We start from the raw sequence: 18166 nt of genomic DNA, 5'->3' as shown, positions 1-18166 counted from the left end.
TTTCTTGACAAGGTTTTTTAATGAGGTAGTTAATTTTAAGCATATAAGGATACATAGTAGTTGTACTCCTTTAGTCCTTTCCCTAATTATGGATTTCTTTTAGTGGGTTTTTCCCAACAAGATTCTGAACGAGACAACTAATACCCCATTAAATATGGGCATTCAAGTAGTAGTGTTATAAAGTCAAAAATTGAATGACATGTATTTAATGCATGGTAAGTTTTTTCCTAAACTCACGTACTAGGATAATGTACACATGTTGACTTATAATACTCCCTCTGTTTTTTTTTATTGTTCTCACTTAGAATCTTGACACTATTCATACTTAGAGAGAATCTTCTCAATTTTTTTCAATTTATAAGAAAAAATATAGTCATGTGGGATCTTGTTTGATTCGTCTCAATTAGTACATTATTAATATTCAATCGTTATAATTTTTACTAATATATGATGAAAGATATTTAAGTTCAAAAATGTGCATTGGAAGATGTGTAAATGGAAAGTGAGAAAGATAAAAAAAAACAGAGGGAGTATATCTCTTATAACAATACAAAACTTTGGAAGGAAGGAATCACTTCTTTGTTATTTTCACTCTATAATCTTTCTGCTTCATTTATGTCACAACACTTTTTTCATTTTCTTAATACTCACATAAATGGTGCTCAAATTGGAATTGGTGAACGTACCTTCCCTGCTCATGACTCATGACCAAGCTTAAAGCTCACATACGGAGACCACCATCCACCACCAGTAACACCACCATCAGCACCACTAAGTCCTATAATTCAACCATAAACCGCCTCTCTTCGGAGGGTTTTCACCGTAATGTACTCTCCACCTTTTTTTCTATGGTCAATAGCAACACTACTCCTGATGCTCACACTTACCCTTCTCTTCTCAAATCCTGCACTTACCTCAACAGATTTTTACTTGGGATTTCGCTACATCAACGTGTAATCATTGATGGGTATTTTTCAGATTCTTACATTTCGTCTTCTTTGATCAATTTCTACGCAAAATTTGGTCGGATCAAGAGTGCACAGAATGTGTTTGATTTAATGCCTGAGAGAAATGTAGTTCCTTGGACTGCTATGATAGGGTGTTACACGCGTTATGGAAATGTGGAGAGGGCTATTAATATGTATAACTTGATGCGGTATGAGGGAATTCAACCTAGCTCTGTTACTATGTTAAATATCTTATCTGGGGTTAGTGAGATTTCACTGTTGGAGTGTTTACATGCTAGTGTAATTCAGTTTGGTTTAAGTTCTGATCTTAATTTGGTTAACTGTATGCTTAACTTTTATGGTAAATGTGGGAGAGTTGAAGCTGCAAGGGACTTATTCGAAGCAATGTGTGAGAAGGATATTGTTTCATGTAATTCATTGATTTCGGGTTACGTTCAAATAGGGAACTTTAAGGAAATTTTGCAACTTTTGAAGAAGATGAGGAGTGAAGGTATTAGCCCTGATCAACAGACATTCGGGACTCTATTGATGGCCCCAGAGACTTTGCGAACTGATGTTAATCTGGGAAGACTGATTCATGGGCAGATTATAACCTGTGGAGTGAAAGTGGATGCACATTTGGCAACTTCACTAGTGGTCTTGTACTCTAAATATGGAAACGTCTGCAGCGCGTTCAGAATATTTGAAAGTGTTCCGGAGAAGGATGTAATTCTCTGGACATCAATGATAGCTTGCTTTGTACAGAATGATAGTGCATATAACGCGTTGATGACCTTTCGACATATGCTGGATGTGTGTATTACACCCTCTACTTCCACAATAGCTACTGTTCTTGCTGCTTGTGCAAAAATTAGTTCAATTCTTCTTGGTACATCAGTACATGGGTACCTACTTCGTCAAAGAATAAGTGTAGATATTCCTGTTCAAAATTCACTTATTACTATGTATGGAAAGAGTGGTCTTTTAAGGCAAAGTTATGCCATATTCGACAATATGACTGAGAAAGACATAGTTTCATGGAATGCTATTGTTGCAGCATATGCCCAGAATGGTGATTTATGGAAGGCTTTGTGCTTGCTTAATGAGATGAGATCAATGCTCCAACAACCTGAATCTATTACCATTGTTTCCCTGCTGCAAGCTTGTGCTTCTAGTGGGGCACTCCAACAAGGGAAATGGATTCACAATTTTGTCATTAGAAGCTTTTCTCAGCCAAGCATCATGGTTGATACAGCTCTAGTTGACATGTATTCCAAATGTGGTGACCTAAAAACAGCTCACAAGTGGTTTAATCAGATGCCAAAGCACGATATTGTCTCTTGGAGCACAATTATCACAGGATATGGCAGTCATGGAAAAGGGGGAATGGCTTTAAAGTTGTATTCAGATTTTTTACTCTCGGGGATTCAACCCAACCATGTTATCCTCCTTTCTGTCCTCTTCTCTTGCAGCCACAATGGGTTGGTATCTGAAGGTCTCAACTTATTCAAATCTATGACTGAAGATTTTGGAATTAAACCAGAATTGGAGCACCGTGCTTGCATTGTTGATCTGCTCTGTCGAGCTGGGAGGCTTGGAGAGGCGTATGAATTTATAAAGACAAAGTTCTCCAATCCTACGATAGATGTTTTAGGCATACTTCTTGATGCATGTCGGATGAAGGGTGATGCTAAACTTGGAGAAATTGTTGCAAGAAATATCATGATGCTCAAACCTGTTTGTGCTGAAAATTATGTGCAATTAGCTCACAATTTTGCTTCAATGAATAGATGGGAAGGAGTGAATGATGTATGGATCCAAATGAAGGCACTTGGACTTAAAAAACTCCCAGGTTGGAGTTATATTCAGCAACAGGGGGAGATTACCACATTTTTTAATGGACAGAGCGATCATCCTCTTAATGCAGAAATGATGTGGGTCTTGGAAATTCTGGGTTATCAAATGGATGACCTGAGTGGCACTGATCTGAACGGTATTTTCTATGAAATTGATGTTTCAATGACATGAGAGTGTTTTCAGTAATTTGGCTGATTATTCGTTGGCGAATTTTTAGTATCTTTTTTTGGCCTTTCTTCAGCCTGAAGAAGCATTCTCCAGCTGCTATCTGGTACACTTAACTGAATTTGGTGTGCATACCTGCATAACAAAGCGAATGATGTGAGGTCCTCTAATGACGAGTTTTCCACACTGATTTAACTTATGGATGATGATATTAAGCGCATATTCAGAGTTAGCAATTCGGGTTGATGATCTGGGTTTGATTTCAGGTTAATTATTTGTCAAATTATGACAATTGGGTTGAATTCGGGTTGTTTGTGTTCGATTCAGGTTCAGTCGAGTTAGATATTGACAGCTCTACGCCATATGTATTCGTGTTTTACAATACTATAAACTTGAACGTTATAAAAAGCCAATGGTTGACGAAGTATTATGTCAATCTTTTAATTCTAGGGCAATGCATACGAATCCATTGTGAAGGGCATATGTTGGAGTGGCTTGAGTTAATTGGAAGGAAACACTTGTGAACTGCTCTTCCTTTGATCCCAAAAGCTTGTGATGAACAAAGCAAAGTTTCAAGCCTTTTTCCTCTTCTTTATTTTAAACATCATCAGAAGTTTGTTGTTTGGAGAGTAAGAATATGTGCATAATGGTGATCTGCGAGGGATGATAAACCTAAAACTGTTAGATGCATCCAAAGAAATACGGATAGTGTTTGTGTAGGCAAAATATTATTTGTCTTATTTGTCTTGTTATACTAGGATTTCTCTTTTTCGCCTTATTTGTCTTGTTATACTAGGATTCTTTATAAATTATTTATTTCTTAATAGATTGATAATTGTATTATGAAGATAGAAAATTATTAGTATGATTATGTCTAGTCAGATTAGATCTTGTTATATGGTAATTCTACTTGGGATATATATAAAGGGGTGATTGGAATCATTATTTTGTATACTCATCAAATACAGGTAGAGATTATAAAGACTCTTAGGTTGCTAGTTTGAGTTCTTGAGAGAAATTGTAATTTACAAGATTTATGAGTTTAGGGTTTAGCTAATGTTCTTTGAATGATTAGTGAAATGATTGGTGGTTTTTCCTCTACTTGTTAAGGAAGAGGTTTTCACGTCAAGTTTGTGTTTGTCATTGCTTTAGTTTTGATCCATAGATTTATTCATTTATATTATTTACTTTTTTTAAAAGAGAAACTTCATTATTTGAATGTCAAACGACGACATCTATAATATGTATTAAACAAAAACAAGATCAAATCAAATTAATATTATGAGAAACTAAAATGGGACCAAATTGAGCAATACAGGAGCTCCTTGTATTTGATGAATCAAACAGGGAGTCAGAGTAGGTTTATCATTCTGACATAGTTTGGGGAAGAGTATTCTTGATCGAGCCATGTTGACCATATCCGAGTTCCCAGTACATTCATGCTGATAGTCTCGAATTTCAACCAATGAAAACAAATTTTCATACCTAAAAACAAACAAATCAGACTCACAACTCCCATAAGAGAGAAGGAAATCTCCACAACATAGACTAAACCTCTATAGCATGGTTCGAGAAACTCTCATAAAGAGAGACTAATTTATTCAACAAAGCAAAAAAATAAAATTAAAACTGAAAATAAGAAAGGAAAAGAGGCTTACCATGAATGAAATTATCCACGACAGTCCCTATTTGAGGAAGAAGAGGTAGGGGAGAAGATGGGGGCGGTTGGAGACAAAACTTGCTATTACACTTCCGCATAAAGTCCTAACTATATGTACGCAGAGCTCCTTTCTAAGTAGAATAAAAATAAGTAACAATGACATGACAATCCTACGTGGCATGCTATACTCTCATCATCTATATATATATATACACATACTACTAGTATTGGAACCCGGACAAATGTCTAGGATTTTTGTGAAGAAGATGTAGACTTTTATAATATTCACATACCCAATTTGACATCAGTTTTTTTCTCGATAAACAAGAACAGATTAAAATTTATCATGTAAATGCTATGAGATTTTTATATATGTTTATATTGAAATATGAACTCTATAAAATTCTTATAAAATACAGAAGTGAAGTTATTATTGATTAGAGTTTTTCAATGTCAAGCATTATATTGAAATATGCAACTATTTTGAAATAAAAAAAAGTATTTTTGAGTATTTCTTTCATTAAGTTGTTATAAAAAAAAAATTAGATACCTATTGTTTCATAACAATTCATTTTTTAAAAAAAGTTTGATGGATTATATATGTAATAAACTTACCTAAAGATCCTTCGGGGATGGAAGACTCAGGAAGAGACACATTAAAAAAATTTGGCACAAGATTAGGCTTCTTGTTAGCTTGTGCATTTGACTAAGTTATTTGCCATGAACCCAAATTCATTGATAAAAAACAAAAGTAAAAACATAAAGAAAAAAACGCAATGGTTATAGGCTAAAACAAATCCAAAGAGTTAAAAAAGCTCTTGATAGCAAAATTCTGTATACTTATCAGTAACATAACATTTAGCAAATAAGAAGAAGAAGATCAAGTATTATGATTGGTTAAAAGTATCAGAGAAATGGGACATCAAAAGAGAGGGAATGGTATATTCAGCCCAAAAGTGGTGAAAATGGCAATGGGAATTCTTGGGATGTGTGTCATTGGATACATCGTGGGTCCCCCACTTTATTGGCAAGGCCTTGCCGCTTTCACTCACTCTTCCTCTTCTTGCCCTCCTTGCCTTTGTGATTGTTCATCCTCTTACCCTTTCCTCTCCCTCCCTCAAGGTAAATCATCATAATCATGTTTAAAACCCTAATAATTTATTCTCAATGAAATGTTTTTTTTATTAATCGCCACTGGCTAGGAGTAATGTATTATTGGTAATATCTTAATATGGCTATGGTAGGATTGACCTACAATGTTTTGTATTAACATGATTTTTTGTTATTAAATTCTTTCTAATGGTATTTCCAACCTTTATGTATTTTCATCATTATGTTACATTTGAGTTTACTATGGAGTTCCACCATATATATATTCATTGTTCTTAAGCTATTAGCTTACTGGCTGGAATGGTCCCTTTTAATAAGGTTGGAGGTTCAATTTCTAGTACGGATACTTCAAGGGTAGGAATATCCTTTACCTTTCCCCTATAAGTTTAATAGTGTATAGAACTTTATAACTCGAAATAGATTCACATATGCAAGGTTTTAGTCTGGTATGACAATTTATCTTACCAATTTTTTTTAAAAATAAATTATTACTCTTTTTTCTTCGAGGGAGGTAAATTAATTGTTCTTTGTTACAACTTATGAAATGTATATCTTTTTCTTTTTAGGTGCATGAGTATGTTATTTCAAAAGGATATATATGGTCACTTTGATTGTTATAGTTTGGGTCATGTCTTTAATGGCATTTCTTCTTTGCTTATTTCACTTTTTGAGGGATATTCAATTGTTCACATGCATCCTGCTTCTTGTTTCAATAATGACCTAAAATATGGGGAATCTCCTTATCTTCCAGAATACGAAAGCCACTATTCTACCTAGATTCTTTTCACGGACAATGCTTAAGATTACTCCTAATTAAGTCATGAAAAGTGATATAGAAGTATTTGTTAAAAAAGTTATTGTACAAATTTGACATGATACATTTGTATATTTTTCTTTTGCAGGATTAAACCAGTCATTTACAGGTTAGTATTTTAAGATTATGAAGTTCATGATTTAATAAGTGGTTCACGTAGTAATAAGGTAGGTTATACTGGGCAATGATACATCTACGCGGTGGGTAGTTAACCCACTAGAAACAGAGCATCTTTATTATATAAGGGAAGAGGAGGGGGACACCAAAAATGGTATTTTCTTTTATACCTTTAAGTAATAAAATACAAATTCATCATCTTTTATCATCATTGATTTATTAGCTTTCAAAAAACAGAAAAAAAATATACAATGAATTTTATGACATCGTCATTGATTTATTGGCTTTCAGAAAACAGAAGAAAAATATAAAATGAACTTAGAATAATTTTTCGTATATATTAGTATGCAATTGACTTTTTTATTTGTTTTTGCACGCATCGCGTGCATATAGGACTAGTTAAAAAACTATTAGAACTGATTAGTTGGATTCCACTATTTCCTTTATATATTTCTATTAGTAGTGGGTTGTTATCTTGTTGACCCACTAGGTAGATAAAGTTTTTTCCAATTATATTATGTGGCTAATTAATTATACTTTTTAGATTGTATGAAACATGATCCCGAGGTTAGTGAAGAAATGGAAAAGCATTTCGCTGATCTTGTGGCAGACGAATTAAGACAGAAAGAAGCTGAGGCCTTAGAAAATCAACGAAAATCGGATATGGCTCTACTAGAAGCTAAAAAGATCGCATCTCAATACCAAAAGGAGGCAGATAAGTGCAATTCAGGAATGGAAACTTGTGAGGAGGCTAGAGAAAGAGCCGAGGAAGCCTTAGAAGCACAAAGGAAAATAACTGCAATGTGGGAGCATAGAGCGCGTCAAAAAGGATGGAATGAAAATGTTGTAAGAAGAGCTCGCGAAAGGAAATGATTAATTATTTTCAAGATTAGAAGTTCTTAGTGATGATCCTTATTTCAATTTCTAGGCACAGTATATTTTGATATTTGCTATGGCAAAAGTTAATGAGCAATCATAACAGTCAATTAATCCATCTACCGAATTATTTTAATGGAGTTTTTGGTACACTTACACAATTAGCTAATTCTTTATAAAAATTATGATAATAGATGTCCTCTCAATACAAATTTTGATGGTCGTTAAAAAACTATTTATTCTAAAAATATATGAAACTTAGGGGTGAGTAGAAATTTCGGGTATCCAGACCCAGGCCCGGACGCGGTCCAACTGGGTCCGGGTCTGGGTCCAAGAAAATGGACCCAGTTGCATCTGGTTTCATTTCTGGGTAGAATTTTGTCGGACCCGGTACCTTAAGGGTACCCGGTTCCGCTCTGGGTACCCGGTTGGAGCGTGTCTAGGTCCAGGTACCTGGAACTTAGAATTGGTTTTTTTTCATATACTCATATAGAATTGGTAATAGAATAATAGTTGTTAAGTAAAAAGTTAGTACTTAGTAGGCCTTTACGCCAATTTAATTTTAAAAAAAATCTTATAGCTTAATTGGCCCATCTTAGTATGTTGTTAAACTTACAACTGGGTACCCAATTCTGGACCTGGTACCACCGGTTCTGGGTCTAGGTCCAAAAATTTAGGATCCAGTTGGACCAGTTCCAAATCCAACTTCAGATTTTTAATACCCACTGGGTCCGGGTCTGGATCTGGGTCTATGAAATTCTAACGGATACCCGATTGTGCTCACCCCTAATGAAACTTATGATAAGTACCGAATACTTCTTGTGGTCAAATATTCAAAACTTTGATGGTTGTTAAAAAAGTATTTATTATAATATATATAGTTATGTGTCATAACTTTGTTAACTTCCTATTAACATGCATGCTTTTCAAGATTTTTTTGTAATAGTTACGATGAGTATGCAGTTGAAAATATTACTCCATTCATTTCAAAATATAGTTCTCATTTTCATTTCAGGTGTTCCAAAATATAGTTCTTCCGTTTCTATATTTATCCTTACATTTTTTCGTAATGTCTAGAAAAACCGTGTCCCCATCATTTATTTGCTTTTTAAATTGCGTTTTTTGCTTTGTTTATTCAACCCAAAGTGTTACAATTAATACGCTTTCACCAATTATTCTCCATTTTCTCTCCTAAAATCATCCTTTTCCATACAACATTCATTTAGATTAAATTTTTTTTTTTACTATCCCTCTTAAATTCTACTTACCTTAATTCCCATGAAAAAATAGCATTAGAAACTATATCTTGGGACGAAGGAAGTAATTGTCAAAGATATACATAACCATTTAAAAACAAATGAAAATAAGAAAAGAATACTGAGATAGTTGTAGGCAACAACAATGGGAATAATACTATGTTCGTGGATAAGCTAGCCAAGCAGAATCATGAGTGTGAGCCGTGAGTAGGGATGGTAATGGGGCGGGTTTGGGTCGGGTCTACTTGGACCCAGACCCGTTTATTTTTTACAGACCCAGACCCGCCCCAGATCCTTTTGGGTCTAGATTTTTCAGACCCAGACTCATATCTGCTGGGTCTAGCGGGTCCATGGGTCCTTACTGGGTCCTAAATGGGTCCTTCTTAGTTTTAAGTTTTCATCACATTTTTGAATATATGTAATAAAAAAATTTCGCACTAATATATATAGGTTCTTGTATACATGGTCAAAGCATTCTCCAAATTTTTTTTGAAGAATTAACTCGTAAAATATTAAAATGTTACAACTTACAAAGTGACATGTCTTAGTGGAGTTACAACACTAACGAGTTCACAAAATCACAACTCACAAAATTTTAGAGTTTAGGTAAAAAAAAAAAAAAAAAATTAATATGTAAATGGGTCCATGGGGCGGGTCTGGGTCTAGCATATGTGGACCCGGACCCAGACCCGACCCATGCTCTTCGGGACCCAGACCCGACCCGGACCCATTGGGTCTAAAATTTTTGAACCCAGACCCTTATAAATGGGTCGGGTCCTAGCGGGTCTGGGTCGGGTCCAGGACCCATTGTCATCCCTCGCCGTGAGGCAACTATAAATCATGTTATTAGTAGCGAATCTTGACGAACTATTAAGAGGGGTTGAGTTTTGACTGTAAACTTTTAAATGATCAATAAAAACACTAATAGAATATATTATTATCAATGAAGTTGTAGCTAATGTAACTGTTTTAAATCCCACCCCTTCTATTTTTAAGTAATTTTATTAATTTTTATTTGTTTGACCATTATTACATCTTTAAGGAATGTAAAGAATAGTTCACAAGTAGATGGGTAATTTTTTAGAAATTAAAGAAATAGTTCATTAGTATTATTAGTAACTAAATTAATTAATCTTATTGCTTTCTTAAGTCACACTAAAAAGAAAAGATACATCTATTGTTTTTAATGGATATGATTAATGTTGAAAGGGAAATACTTCCTCCGTTTAGAAGTAATTGCACCATTTCTAACTTTCTCGCATGCCGATGTATGATTTCAACCATTAATATTTTTAATTATCAATAAGTTAAAATGATAAAAATTTTATTTTTAAAAAATTTACATCGAGTCAAATCTAACAAGACCCCACATGACTATATTTTCCTAAAATATATATCACCAAAAAACAATCTAAGTGTAAGATGTGAATAATGTACAAAATAAAAATTGTGCAACTATTTCTACTCGGATGAAGTATTATTAAGCAACATCCCCGAAAACATATGGCGAAAGACGCGATACATATCCAAAAGATACTGAATTGATTGTAATTTGCAAAATGAGAAACAAGAGACATAAATAATGCACATTGCAGCACATCCTCCCAACTAGGGGTGATAATGAGCCAGAAAAGCTCGGGCTCGACTCGGTCAAAGCTCGGCTCGTTGAAGCTCGACTCGAACTCGGGCTCGGCTCAAGACTTAAACGAGCCGAGCCGAGCTAGGCAAAGCTCGGCTCGTAAAACTCGTGAACAGCTCGATTATTATTTTATACAAAAAAAAAATTATATTAAAAAAACATTTTATATTAAAAAAATTTAATACAAATTTATATTTTAATTTATTTAGATTACAAATTATATATTTTAATTTGTGATCCAACTTTACCTCTATTTCACTAGGCACTAAAGTCCCACATTGGTTAAGAAAACAAGGATCAACCTTATTTTCTTTATAAATAGCTACTACTCCTTACTTCAACTTAAAAATTAATTTTGTATCTCCTTGGTTGGAAAACAAAAACTATACTTAATTTTTTTTCATAGAGGGAATGAAGTATGTTTTTAAACATTTGATTATTTAATACTTAAAATATTTGATAATTTTTCCTTTAGCAAAACATGGAGTCCCACATTGAAATTTTGACAATGCTAGGAGGGATTCCATAGTTATTATAAAAGCATATGTAAACAAAACAAGGGTATAATGAGTTTTTTTCTTTAACAAAATATGAAGTCCCACATTGAAATTTTAGCAATGCTAAGAGGGATTCCAAGTTATACAAGCCATGAGTTTGTTTATCTTAAACAAAACATAGAGTGCCACATTGAAATCTTAGCAATACTAAGAGTGAAACCAAGTTATAAAGCATAGGGATAGTGAGTTTGTTTTTCTTTAACAAACCATGGAGTCCCACATTGAAATCTTAGCAATGCTAAGAGGGAAATCAAGTTATAAAAGCATATGATGGGTGAGTGAACAAGTTCACCTACTTTGAGCCAAGCGGAGCCGAGCTCATTAGTCGAGCCTAAACGAGCTCACGAGCCGAGCCTAAACGAGCTCACGAGCCGAGCCTAAACAAGCTCACGAGCCGAGCTCGAGCCGCAAATTCTAGTCACGAGCTCGAGCCGAACTCTGCTCCCCAAAGCTCGGCGAGCTCACGAGCCGAGCCGAGCCCCTAAAAAGTTAAATGAGCTCACAATGGTCGCGAGCCCAGAACCAGCATTCGCTCGCTCGTTGTGACGAGCAGGGTCACGGGGTGCGATGCTAGTCGCGGAGTGCGACGCAGCGCGCAACCTTTGCTTTTCTCGCTGCTGCGTGCTTGGTCGCGAGGTGCGACGTACGACACGGGTTGCGACGCGGGCCTGCACGCGAAGGCGATTTTCGATCGGGTTTTTACTCGATATCTTACGACTTGTATTGACTTCATATAAATATGTTATTTCATATTTAGGGTTCTTTACCACAAATATTAGAGAGAGAGATTAGAATAAACACAATAGAGGAGATTAGAGAGAGTCTTTGAGATTAATGAATCATTAATTGAATCTTGCCTATTGTATTGTAATCATCTCGTTCATAGTGAAACAATCGTTTTCCCCTGCCTTGAGGACGTAGCTATCAAATTGATAGTGAACCTCGTTAAATCTTGTGTGTTCTTAATTCGCTTTCTTGAGTTTATTGCTTGTTTAATCGTTTCCTTGCAACAAACTTGGTATCTAGAGCTTGAGATTAAAATCAGCGTTAGGGTTTTGGGAAGATGAATACGATGAACTCAAAGATTGATAAGTTTACGGGAGGAACAGTTTTCGGGCTATGGCAGATAAAGATGCTGCTTTGTTGAAGAACAAGGCATCTGGAAACCTCTTGTCAAGAGTGACAAGAGTGGAGCGCGGCGGCCCTAGTGAGGCCGAATTGGAGGCGATGGAGGAGAAGCTCACTCCACGATTTTGCTGTGCTGGCAGACGATGTGATCACGAGGTTGCAGATGAAACCTGCGGCGGTCTTGGGAAGTTGGAGAGTCTCTACATGACGAAGTCACTCACCAACAAGTTGCTTTTGAAGCAACGGTTATTGCCTTGCGTATGCAAGGAGGTACGTCTCTAAGAGATCATTTAGATCAACTTAATACTATTTTACTTGATTTGCGTAATATAGATGTTAAGATTGAGGATGAAGATGCTGCTTTGATTTTGCTTGTTTCACTTCCACATTCATATGAGAACTTTGTTGAGTCATTTGTTGTTGGGAGAGAGACTGTGACCCTAGAGGAGGTGAAGTCAGCACTTTTTACTAGGGAGTTGCGCCATAGAAGGCGGCAACGACTGAGAGTGGTGGAGATTCAGGGGGCTGGGTGGTTGGTAAACTCGGCTAAGGGGAAGGGTCCTAAGAAGAAGAAAAATTCTAAGGGTAAAGGAACCAATCCTAGGAATGTCTGTCACTTATGTAAAGAACCTGGCCATTGGAAGAATCAATGTCCCAAGAATCCAAAAGCTTCCAATGCTAACATTGCATAATAGGATACGAAATATGACTCCGAGGAAGACTTAGCACTAACCGTTGTTAATGTGTCTAGTCCATCTAATCGTTGAATTTTAGATTCGGGGTGTTCTTACCATATGTGTCCTCATCGTGAATGGTTTACTTCTTATGAGTCGTGATGGTGGTATGTTACTATGGGTAATGATGCTGCTTGTAAGGTTGTTGGGAGGGTTCCATTAAGATAACGACTACAAGGGGTGAGATTCGTACATTGGTGAATCTTAGACATGTTCCACAGTTAAAGAAAAATCTGATATCTCTGGGTGTCTTAGATAAAGGAGGGTTTACTTTTTCTGGCTCAGATGGGGAACTATGTGTGTGGAAAGGTTCGAGGTTGGTGCTTAAGGGCACTAAGTTGGTACTCTGTATGTTTAAGGTACTATTCTGACTGGTTCTGCTAATGTTGCATCTACGAGTCTGAGAGATGACTAAGTTGTGGCACAGACGACTTGGGCTATGGGTGAGCGCGGGATGAGATATTATCCAAATGAACCTCTTGATGGCCACAAGGTGAAGAACCTTGAGTTTTGTGAGCACTGTGTGTTGGGTAAGCAACACAGACTAAGTTTGGGAAGGGGTGCACATAACTAAGGCGACGCTGGATTATATTCACTCAGATTGCTGGGGGCCTGCTCGGGTAAAGGTATAGGAGATTCACTTATTTTGTGACTTTTATTGATGATTCTCCGGTATTTGGCTTATTGTTTAAAGCACAACGGAGAGGCTTTTAAGACTTTTGTGCAATGGAAAGTCTTAGTGGAAAATCAGACAGGCAAGAAGGTTAAGAGGCTACGTACGGATAATGGTCTAGAATTTGTTAATGATGAATTCAATGAGTTTTGCAGGGACGTAGGGATAGTGAGACATCGCACTGTCAGGAAAACACCACAGAGAATGGTGTTGCAGAGCGTTGAACAGACTTTCTAGAGAGAGTTCGATGCATGCTCTCAATGCAGGGTTGACTAGGAAGTACTGGAGTGAAGCCGTGAAAACGGCATGTACTGATAAACCGTGGTCCTCATACAGGTATTGACTGAAGGTACCTTATGAGGTATGGTCTGGGAGAAGTGCTGAGTATTCTGGTTTGCGTGTCTTTGGTTGTACAGTCTATTATCATGTGAATGAAGGTAAACTTGAACCAAGGGCTAAGAAGGGTTGTTTTTTGGGGTATGGAGATGGTGTGAAGGGTTACAGGATTTGGTCCCCATCAAAAGGGCGTGTTATACTTAGTAGATTTGTTACTTTTGATGAAAACACTATGTTTGTATCTGCTAACAAACCTACAGGTGAAACTAATGAGAGCACAGATGAAGGATCTGAGCAAGTAGTTGCTTCAGAACCTACTCCACAGCCACAGGTTCGAATTCAGGGGAAGGATATGATGTCTAGTGATTCTCCCATTGTGGGACTATAGAGGGTGTAGCTGTTGTTGATGAAACAGCTGATATTGAGCCTAATCATGAGGAAACTGTTGTTGAAGTTCAAAAACGACCTAGGAAGAAGATGCAGAGACTGATTGAACATATAGAGGGGCGGAATGTTCTGGACGAAACTGCTGTGTAGAGGAGATGATTGGTTATGCATTACATGTAGCTGATGATCTTGAGTCACCTGAGCCAATGTCCTACAGGGAAGCAGTTTCTAGTAACGAATCATCTAAGTGGTTAGTTGCTATGAGTGAGGAGATGGAGTCTCTTCACAAGAACCAGACATGGGAACTCGTAAGGATACTGCAGGGTCGTAAGGTGGTTGGTTGCAAGTGGGATTTTAAGAGGAAGGAGGGAACTTCAGAGGGTGAAAGTGTCAGATACAAAGCTAGGCTAGTTGCAAAAGGGTTCAATCAAAGGGAAGGGGTCGACTACAATGAGATTTTCTCGTCATTGGTTCGTCATACTTGTATTAGAGTGTTATTAGCAATGGTGGCACATTTTGATCTAGAACTTGAGCAGTTAGATGTGAAAACAGCTTTCCTACATGGGGAGTTGGAGGAGGATATTCTGATGAGTCAACCAGAGAGGTTCGTTGTTCCAGGAAAAGAGAAGTTTGCTTGCAGGCTGAAGAAGTCCTTGTATGGACTTAAGCAGTCACCTAGATAGTGGTACAAGAGGTTTGACAACTTCATGGTTGAGCATGGATTTGACAGGAGTCTGTATGATTGTTGTGTTTATCATAGCAAGGTGGAGGACAGCTCTTATATTCATTTATTATTATATGTTGATGACATGCTTATTGCAGCAAAGAAGAAGTCAGACGTGTTGAACTTGAAGAAGATTCTGAGTTCGGAGTTTGACATGAAAGATTTGGGAGCAGCAAGGAAGATTCTAGGAATGGAGATATATAGGGATCATGGACGAAAGAAACTTTTCCTTTCTCAGAAAAGTTATATCTTGAAGGTACTTGACAGGTTTGGTATGAGTATTGTGAAATCTATTGATACTCCTGCTGCTGCAAATGCTCGTCTTTCTGTTGTGCTTTCTCTTCAATCTGATAAGGAAAAGGAGTATATGTCTAAGGTTCCGTATGCTAGTGTTGTTGGTAGTCTGATGTATGCTATGGTTTGCACTAGGCCAGATTTAGCACATGCTGTTAGTGTTGTGAGTAGGTTTATGACTTAACCAAGGAAGGAACACTGGCAGGCAGTGAAGCGAATTTTCCGCTACTTGAAAGGAACGGCAGATGTGGGTCTCATTTATGGGAATGATGCTGAGTGTTTGATGACCGGATATTCTGATTCGGACTATGCTGGTGATATAGATACTAGAAGATCGATGACTGGGTATGTATACACTCTAGGAGGGTTTGTGGTTAGTTGGAAGGCTACTTTGAAGTCTTCAGTGACTTTGTCTACTATGGAGGCTGAGTACATGGCTTTGACTGCTGCAGCAAAGGAGGGTATATGGTTACGTGGTTTGGTCAGTGATTTGGGTCTATACCATGATCGTGCGACTGTGTATTGTGATAGCTTGAGTGCTATATGTCTTGCCAAGGATCATCTACATTGATGCTGCATTTTTAAAGATATTCCTTGGTAGTCAGATCTTGTCTGCAGTAGGGAGGGATGCCAATGAATAGATGTTCCCAATTGCTTGGGTTGCAGTTGAGGGAGAAAACAACTCTTCTTGGGTTTGGTTCATCACTCACCTTCAGAGTTGCCTTGACTTGGGATATGGTACTAGATTGACCATTATTAGTGATGAGCATCTTGTAATAATCTACATCCTAAGTCTTTATGTTATTACTTTATTATGTGAATGTGAACTGTGGGCTGGCCATCATTGTGTTGTTATGTTTATGTGAATTAATATATTGTAGTTTAAACTAGGTTAAGATGTTGAGTTAGGTTGAAGTATTGAATATATACACTTGCACACTAATGTTAAAGTGTAGACTAAGGTACAAAATGTTGAATTAGGGTTAATGTTGAAATGATATTAACTTTCCTTGCTTATGTGCTTTTGCTATTTAGGCTATACTACATGCTGTGGCCATCGTGTTGCCAAAGGCATAGCACAGACATGGTGCTCGTCATGTTTTTGCACACTAGCATAAGCATTTTAGGGGAGATGACATGAAGTTAAAATTTAATTTACTTATTATGTTTGAATTGGAATTTTAATTATCACAGCATGAATTTTTAGGTTTTTATGAGTTGGAAAATCATATTAGTATATTATAGTTCACTAGGGGAAAAAAAAGAAAGGGCTGCGCAGGAAGGGTTGCGCTTTTCCTAAAAGCGCAGCCCTACTAGTGAAGGGCTGCGCTTTTTTTAAAAAAGTGCAGCCCTACATAACAGAAGGGCTGCGCTTTTTTTAAAAAGCGCAGCCCTTCACTTAGTAGGGCTGCGCTTTTCACACTCAGAAGGGCTGCGCTTTTCTATAAGCGCAGCCCTACTAAGTGAAGGGTTGCGCTTTTCTTCAAAGGCGCAGCCCTTCTGTTATGTAGGGCTGCGCTTTTGAAGAAAAGCGCAACCCTTCTTAAAAAAAATTTAAATAAAAAATTCGCGGGCTTCAAATATTAAGCGGCTTCGTCAAATATATTATCCCTCCTTCTCTCTCCTCTCTCAAGTCCTCCTCCCTTTTCCTCCTTCTCTCTCGTGTCCCTCCTCCCTTTCCTCCTTCTCTCTCATCCTCTCTTCTCTATCAAAAACTCCCAGAAACATTGCGACAAAAACCCTGAAATGATTTGCACTAATCATGCCGACGGAGTCCGATTGCCTATTGTGATACCTTTTCGGAAGCGGAACGGGCCAACGAGTCAAACTCATCGCTATTCTATGACGTATAGGCTTTTTAAGCCATCCGAGTTCGTTTAAGGCTCCAAATAGACATTTCAAGTATTTCCGAATTTTTTTATTTCCTTAATTATGTATTAGGGTTTTGTTTTATGTATTTAAACATTATAAGGCCAATGTTTGGAGGTAGCTTTTGACTTTTCAGATCTATAATTTCTTAATCTTTGTTTTGATTAATGTTCTTGTATTTTCAAATCTATAATTTCTTCCCTTCTGTATATTAGTTTTTGTTTCTTTTCGTTTCTTTTTTTTTTTTTTTGGGTTTAGTTGCATTGTAGATCTATAATTTCTTCTCTTCTGTATATTTGGGTTTAGTTGCATTGTAGATTTATAATTTCTTCTCTTCTGGATTTGGATGGTTTACTTTAAAGTTTAATGCAAATGTTAAATTCAGAAAATGTGAGATTAATATATGAGTAAAAAAATGTCAAAAAAAAAATTATTTTTTTTTTGTAGGAAGGGCTGCGCTTGTGTAGCGCAGCCCTACCTAAAAAGTGAAGGGCTGCTGTCAAAAAGCGCAGCCCTACATGCCTTTTTCAGCGCAGCCCTTCTTCATTTTTCCACTAGTGGTTTATGAAATTGAGTATATGATTTTAAGTATGTTTAAAAAGAATTTTAGTATACTACATTTTGTTGGAAATTTAAAAAGGATGTTGATGATGGAGTTTTGACTTAAATATGAGTTTTTAAGGCCTTTTAACAACTAGTGTAGTATTACTACACTAGGAGGTTTTAACAATTAAGTTTTAATGATGGAAAAGATTTTAAAACACTTTAAAGTATGTTATTATTGCTGAAAATCTATTAACTATTGATCGTGGATTATATTGGTTATTTTAGGTGGAGAATTCTCTTTAGGCGACTTTTAAGGTTGTGAAAGTGGTCTTTCGATTTGTCTACACAAGATACGTACATACCTATGTGTTGATTGGATTAACATCATGTCCTAAGGATGATCTTTATGTAGTATCATGTATAGGGAACTACTTTTAGTTCATATGTAATTTCTTTTAATTAAGTTGGATTTGCATG

The 18166-nt window shown here is 36.6% G+C and overlaps 2 protein-coding genes across 2 annotated transcripts; both read left to right on the top strand.

Annotated features, from left to right (window-relative positions):
- Nucleotides 1-599: 599 nt before the first annotated feature.
- Nucleotides 600-3911, top strand: LOC109133842 (pentatricopeptide repeat-containing protein At4g04370). Its single transcript, XM_019247723.2, has one exon. The coding sequence runs from the start codon at nucleotides 705-707 to the stop codon at nucleotides 2973-2975; it is 2271 nt and encodes a 756-aa protein (XP_019103268.1). The 5' UTR covers nucleotides 600-704; the 3' UTR covers nucleotides 2976-3911.
- A 1304-nt stretch (nucleotides 3912-5215) lies between these two features.
- Nucleotides 5216-7644, top strand: LOC104884952 (hypothetical protein). The gene is made up of 3 exons (XM_019247722.3): nucleotides 5216-5751; nucleotides 6642-6662; nucleotides 7215-7644. Exons 1-3 carry the CDS (start codon nucleotides 5544-5546, stop codon nucleotides 7541-7543), a joined length of 558 nt encoding a protein of 185 aa, XP_019103267.1. The 5' UTR covers nucleotides 5216-5543; the 3' UTR covers nucleotides 7544-7644.
- Nucleotides 7645-18166: the final 10522 nt, after the last annotated feature.

The sequence above is a fragment of the Beta vulgaris genome, chromosome 8 (assembly GCF_026745355.1).
Source record: "Beta vulgaris subsp. vulgaris cultivar EL10 chromosome 8, EL10.2, whole genome shotgun sequence".
Taxonomy (NCBI): Eukaryota; Viridiplantae; Streptophyta; class Magnoliopsida; order Caryophyllales; family Amaranthaceae; genus Beta; species Beta vulgaris.
Note: the sequence above shows the minus strand (reverse complement) of the source record. Positions and strands in the feature narration are given on the sequence as shown.

Coding starts and splice junctions, on each gene's coding strand:
- LOC109133842 (XM_019247723.2), top strand. CDS start 705: ATGACCAAGCTTAAAGCTCACATACGGAGACCACCATCCACCACCAGT.
- LOC104884952 (XM_019247722.3), top strand. CDS start 5,544: ATGGGACATCAAAAGAGAGGGAATGGTATATTCAGCCCAAAAGTGGTG. Junction 5,752..6,641: donor TTTCCTCTCCCTCCCTCAAG/GTAAATCATCAT, acceptor TTTCTTTTGCAG/GATTAAACCAGTCATTTACA. Junction 6,663..7,214: donor ATTAAACCAGTCATTTACAG/GTTAGTATTTTA, acceptor TATACTTTTTAG/ATTGTATGAAACATGATCCC.